The sequence below is a fragment of the Rhododendron vialii genome, chromosome 1a (assembly GCF_030253575.1).
Source record: "Rhododendron vialii isolate Sample 1 chromosome 1a, ASM3025357v1".
Lineage (NCBI taxonomy): Eukaryota > Viridiplantae > Streptophyta > Magnoliopsida > Ericales > Ericaceae > Rhododendron > Rhododendron vialii.
Genome location: NC_080557.1, coordinates 41,768,770 through 41,775,135, shown reverse-complemented (window position 1 = coordinate 41,775,135; position 6,366 = coordinate 41,768,770). Strand labels below are relative to the sequence as shown.

The following is a 6,366-nucleotide window of genomic DNA, read 5'->3' as shown; positions in this document are numbered from 1 at the left end:
CATACGCGATGATTATGTGACCTGACACTTGACAAAGAGTAGTAAAGAATAATTCAATTGCAAAACAAATTAATCCCTGGGTAGGAATTGGTGTCATGATATAACCAACTGATAACCAATACATCAGAACATTTAAATTATAATCTCCGTTCAATCAATTCACGTGTTTGGTTCGTTAATGCAAGCTTCAATTGCCCCCCTACTAGTGCACGATAAGATTTTTTTTTTTTTGATCCGCACGCACGATAAGATTGATCATCAAGATTAGTCGGTATACTCTGTGAAATACGAAAAAGGATTCACAAAACAAATTATTGATACATGATACCTTAGGCTTGATGGGATGAAAAAAGAAAAAGAAAAAGACGAGTGTACCCACAAGCCACTCAGTAGAACATAACATCACAACAACAACAAAAAAAAATAGCAAAGAACACAAATTTTCCTTAAAAAAAATTAAGGTAGGTTTGCCCAAGTATTTGGCTGACTAAACATTGCAATATTTACCCCAAGTCTATTCAATATTAAAAAGTTGAAAGTTGAAACACAGACTTCCCAATTTGTAAACAATAATTCTAACACCACACTCATTTACATATCCCTACTCATAATAAGGGTGTGGCTCATACACACTAGGTGTGTAGTGTGTGCGGGCTCTACCTTTATTATGAATGTAGGTATGTAATTGGGTGTGTGAATGAGTGTGGTAGTAGAAGGACTCATATGTAAATGTACAAACTACAAAGTACCCAAGGGAAGAAAGAAAAAAAAAAAAACAAATCTTGTAAAAATCCATGAGGATCAAATGCTGTAAGCTGGAGTACTTTGCCAGCAATTGACCTCTTTTAATTTTTTTTCTGACAGCGGGTCAGCTTAAGCGCAAGTGGTCTCGTGCTGAAGATTTAAGCTAGTGGACGTACCTGTGGAAACTACTGATGCTGCTCTGTTTCTCTGTTTTTCCCCGCAATAATCCTAATGAAAGAACCATCTCTCTCCTCTTTAGCCCTCTTCTCTGCTTCTTCAATCAACCTTCTCATCAGTTTCTCCTCAGCATCCCTCAAGAACTTCATCGTCGGAGGCGGTGAAGACCTCAGACTATCGAAATCCGCCTCCGAGAACGATTCAAACAGAGGATTCAACCCATGGACTTCGTAAGACTCGAACTGGTAACTACCCTTTGGCGAGGCCAACGGGGTGAGACTGACGGGCGTGTCGATAGCAAAAACAAGGTCGCCGAGGCTCCTAGTCCTAGACCCTTTTCTGCTTCTCTCTCCTCCTCTCGATTTCCCATCATCTGACTCCAAGTCTTCCTTGGTTTCTTCTTTGATTGTGAAGAGAAACCTTGGGGGCCCGCAGAGATTGTGAAGCCTCTTGAGTTCTGACTCCACACTTTCTTCTTCACCGAAGCCTTTCGTGCCCGATTCGAGGTCTGGTTCGGGGCCTTTGGGATCTGGGTTCTTCAAAGAATCGGCTGTTTCGACGGAATTTGGATTCTTACAGCAAAACAGAGTGGAAATCTCTTTCCCTCCTCTTCTGACGTTGTTTCTGTCCTCCTTCCTCCGCCGCACCAAGTGGTAAATCTCTGCGACGACGCCTAGGAAAACGAAACCGAAAACGAGACTCAGACCAATTCCTAAACTGCCAAAAGATAACATCTTTCCCGCCGAGAAAAATCTCAGTTCGAAATCCGATGAAGAAAATTAGCGACGAAGAAACTGTCACAGTCTCGAACCCATTTCGCGGGAAATCTCGAATGACACTAAGGAATGTTTGTTGCGGAAATCGAGACCTGTGATTGACACAAGTGTCACTCAAATCTGACGAAGAACAGTCGTGGGTTTCTTCAGAGTGAAGCTGAAATGATACCCAGAGCTACAAGAAATCCAGGAGGGACCCCTCTTTCTCAACCAACTCGAATTGAAAAGGGAAAATATTGCTAAAAAAGAAGAGATTTTTACTGGGAAAAAAACCCAGAAAGTCCCCTCTGCTCCTGAATTCTTTCCAGATAGATAGATAGATACAAGTATTCAGTGGTTTCAAACAGTTCATGGCCCCACAGTATTTTATAAGGCAAAAAAAGTTGGGAGCTCATCCCTCCTTGTCAAAGGTCACTGTGTTTATCTTTAACAGCAAAGGTCACACTGGTTAAGAATTGATAAATGTGTTAATTAATCGGGTTTGACAATTGAAATATGGAGAACACTCACGGCCCCACAAAAATTTAAAAAAATTACTGTCGAAAAGATTTAAAATAAAACGTCAGTCTCACGACGGCGATTTGGACCTCTGGCTGAACTGCCAAGTGTTACTTTGGTGACGTTGTTCATCTCGCGTGAAGTCTATGCGGAGGAGTCTAACGATGTGAGATATTCGTTTGTAAGTTCTTAAGCAAAGCATTCGAAAAATTAGCTACGTACCAGTGCGGTTTCTGGTTAGTGTTTGTGCCACAGCCCATTGGAGAAATTGACTTTGTGCATGAAATTTTTAAAATTTTTAAAAGTCTTTGAAAACGAATTAACCCAGAAAAATGAATATGTATAATGTTTAAGTGGGTGAAAAAAGAGCACCGTGATTCTTATTATTTACTAGACTAGAAGTGAAGGGTTCGTGTCTTCCATAAGTCTACAACCTTTTAATGTAAAGATTTTTATGCATAGATTGAGACACAGTGTATCTCCAATGTTTTTTTTTTTTTTTTTTTTTTTTAAAACAGAGTCCAATGTGCATTGGCTCCGCATTCTTTGTGTGGGACTCATGTGTGGACGCTTCCTGACATATTTATGCATGCTCGTATGTGTCCGTAATATTGCTGCCTAATGTAGAGGAAATATAAAAAGAAAGGAAATTAGCTCAAAAGTCTCAAAACACATCTGGTTGAAATCTGACTCCATCGTGTGAGAAATTTTTGGTTGCCGAGCAGGTATCATATGGCAGTACCTTTCGGCAATTCCAGCCGTCCAAACGTGTTTTGGAACGCACAGATTTATTTCTTCTCTCTCTCCTCACCTTACCTCTCTCTCTCTAAAATCCGGACCGTCCAAAACACGTTTAGACGACGGGATACCATGTGTGTGGTACCCTCTCAGCACCCAAAAATTTCTCCTACGTGCTAGCCTGCGGTCAGAGGCTGGGCGATATTGCAATTTTATATCGTGTCCAAAACAAAGACGAATGTACATAAGCAGGGAAAAAATATTCACGGCAAAGAAAACCGACCAAGACGGATATTTGTTTATTTGTTCTTGACGAAAACCCTAAATAGAACACCTTTTGGAACAAGATACACGAATCTGAAATTATTAGTAATTAGATAATGGCGGTGGTCAAGCTATAAGTTTATAACCAGTCTATACGGAAAATAACCATGGAAAAACTACGACTATTATTCTTTTGACAGGAAACAGGAGAGAGAGAGAGAGAGAGAGAGAGAGAGAGAGAGAGAGAGAGACTAAACATGAAGTAGAAAACAAATACCTGAAATCATGGCTTTTGATAACTTAGTCGTCCGTACCAGTTTATGTACACCTCGATTAGTCTTGAGAGAGACCAATCGCATCGCCTACTTGCCGAGATTCCAAGCAAAAGACAGTAACATCTGCTATTGTCTCAATAAATTATTTGTATCGATTTCCGAGATTGAAAAAACAAAAAGTGATATGAGCCAAACACATAATATGAAGTGTCATATAAATGACCCACATGATTGACGTGACAAAATGGAAACCAAAATATTGATGTCAATGTTTTTTTACTCCAAATGGAAAGTTTAAAGTTGATTTTTCTGATCCTTGATACTCCGTATCTAGGTACGAATCACGCCAATCAACGGTGGAAAACCAACTACTAGCGGTTGGATAATTAGGAAATAAATTCAACTACGATTGTTCATAAGATTTTGGTTCCCGATTTATAATTATTTCCTCTTTGGTGTTTTCCCAATTTTTTCTTCTCTTTCTATAATGGTTACTATAATGGTTAATAGCATGCGAAAGATGTATAATCGCGTCGTGTATTTTTTGAAGGGAGCTGTTACGGGACATTTTGTTCCACAAATCCTCTTTATATCTTTTCCATTCCTAATCTATTTGATACTCCACTATCACAAGATCCAACCATGGGCCCATTTTTTGGTCCCACAATAACTTTTTGAGTGGCGTATAAAAAAAAAATCAGCTCAGTTAGATATCTATAAGTGCTTGATCTAATCTTTTAATTTCTCATTCAGATTTTACGATCCTAAATGCTAAATTACAACTTGAAATTTGGATCAACTACTTATACATATCCAATTGAGCTGATATTTTGAAAGGACTCGAAAAATTATTTTAAAATTAATTAACGGATCAAATTACTTGTATGTGATCCAAAAGTGGACCCATAAACCGTTGTACATTTTCGATACCCCACACTTCGGTTCCAATAGCAGGACTCCAACCAAAATCTGTCACCTATAGAACCAAGTTGATACGATAAAAAAAAAAACTGAATTACCAACTTCTCAAAAGTAGTACTACAATTTTGATTGCTGGGAGGGCAATTGAGTCATTTTACTATTCTATGTAATTAATGTACGTGGCAGGAACAAATTGCCCCGTGGCATTAACAACTTCCTTTTTTGAAATATACATTTTGTTATCATAGCTCTACCTCTACGAGTTCTTATTATTTGCAAGAGAATTAACATTGTTATGCATTTTGTTATGTTTGTTCATATTTGTGTCTGTACTTCTTGAAAATTATCGTCTTTATGATGAGAACATAACCATATTCATAACAAACGAAACATCAGCAGACATGCGCGGTGTGGCCTTGTTTATTTTGGGATCTTAAAATTCTTGGGACACGGTCTTTAATAATTTTTTTTATCTATCTCTCTTCACTGATCATTACTTTAAAAAAAATTCTCTTAAAATCTAAACCTAACGGGGCCGGGCCCATGATAGCAGTCAAAGGGTTGGAGGCCCATAAAAATGTAAGACTCACACTTGTGACGTAAGTGGATTTAGATCATGGGCTTCAGCCCAAAGGTCCTATCTCCTTGGATTAGAGTGTTAAGGGATGTGAGATTATTAGTTCGAACCGATTAGACAACGATCGATCCTTTGTAGTAATGAACATACTGACCTTTGCGGTAACTTACTCCATTCGTCCCAATTTAATTGTCTTTCGTTCTATTTTAACCGGCTAAAAAATAAGTTATATTTTTAAATCCATAATAAATTTCATATCGAATATGGATCTTATTTGATAGATCTCAATTAGTTCTATAATACAATATTTTTGAATTCACATAAAATATTACAAATTACAAGATATAATTAATTGAAAAGTTATACGAACTCTCAAAAAGAACAATTAGATTGGAACAACATACTAACTTTATATAAAAAGTAAAAAGATCACAATAACCACTTGTGATCTTTTGCATTTTATCATGGTTTTAAAATTGTGATCTATTGGACGGTAATTATTTCTCCCTATTTTTTAATCACGTTTATAAACTATTGTTAAAAACTATTAATGATTGTAGTTTTAACAAATGTGATTAATTGTCAAAAAGGTCAATTGATACATGACGAAGATTTCAGTTCTTAATTTAAAACCATGATAAAAACGACTAATAAATTGTGTCGGCAAGCTATGCCCATATTTTTACTCAAATCGATTTACGACTCATTTTGTTGAGTACAATACTTCATTATGATTCATTTTTCTAGCAGGATGCATTTATTTTCATAGAACAAGAACAACGTTAATTAGAAGTAAATTTTGTCAATGCTTATTTTGAAAATCTGCTTTGCCTCTCCGTAAATCATAGGAGTAATAGATGCTAGTGTTAATAACAACACTCCTATCTCAGGTGTTATCCATAATCTCTTTCAAAGCCAGTCCCCGTCGAGTTTTTTTTTTCGGTTTTAATTGGGCTACTCAAAAATTGACAGTGACATTGAGCCTTCGGAATTAATTAGTCGAGTTGCCCGTGAATTGGTCTAAACAAGTGAAATATATAAATAAATAAATAAAAAAAAAAACAACCCCCCCCCCCCCAAACAAAAAAAGAAGGAAAAGTACATTGTCACCAACTTTTGGGTGCGCTACAAAGCATCATTTCCCTTCGATAATAATGCATCTCCTCACCCGTAAACCATGGCCAAATTCTTAGTGAGTGTAATTCAGTAGTTGTACTAATTACTGCAACTAAAATCTTTCACCGGCTGAGATGCAATAAAAGCTGGAGCCAGGATAGGCTGAGTCGTTGTGGAATGCTTTCGAGGCGGCACGCGCGCAGCACCTGAAGTCTGCAACTTTGTGCATCCAAAAACAAAACTTGTACTTATTCGGTGCCGGATATCTATAATCCACGTG

At 37.3% G+C, this 6,366-nt stretch overlaps 1 protein-coding gene across 1 annotated transcript; it reads right to left on the bottom strand.

The window, feature by feature from the left end:
• Positions 1 to 421: 421 nt before the first annotated feature.
• LOC131319052 (uncharacterized) lies at positions 422 to 2,052 on the bottom strand. The gene has a single exon (XM_058349159.1). The coding sequence runs from the start codon at positions 1,653 to 1,655 to the stop codon at positions 930 to 932; it is 726 nt and encodes a 241-aa protein (XP_058205142.1). The 5' UTR covers positions 1,656 to 2,052; the 3' UTR covers positions 422 to 929.
• Between the last annotated feature and the right edge of the window lie 4,314 nt (positions 2,053 to 6,366).

Coding starts and splice junctions, on each gene's coding strand:
- LOC131319052 (XM_058349159.1), bottom strand. CDS start 1,655: ATGTTATCTTTTGGCAGTTTAGGAATTGGTCTGAGTCTCGTTTTCGGT.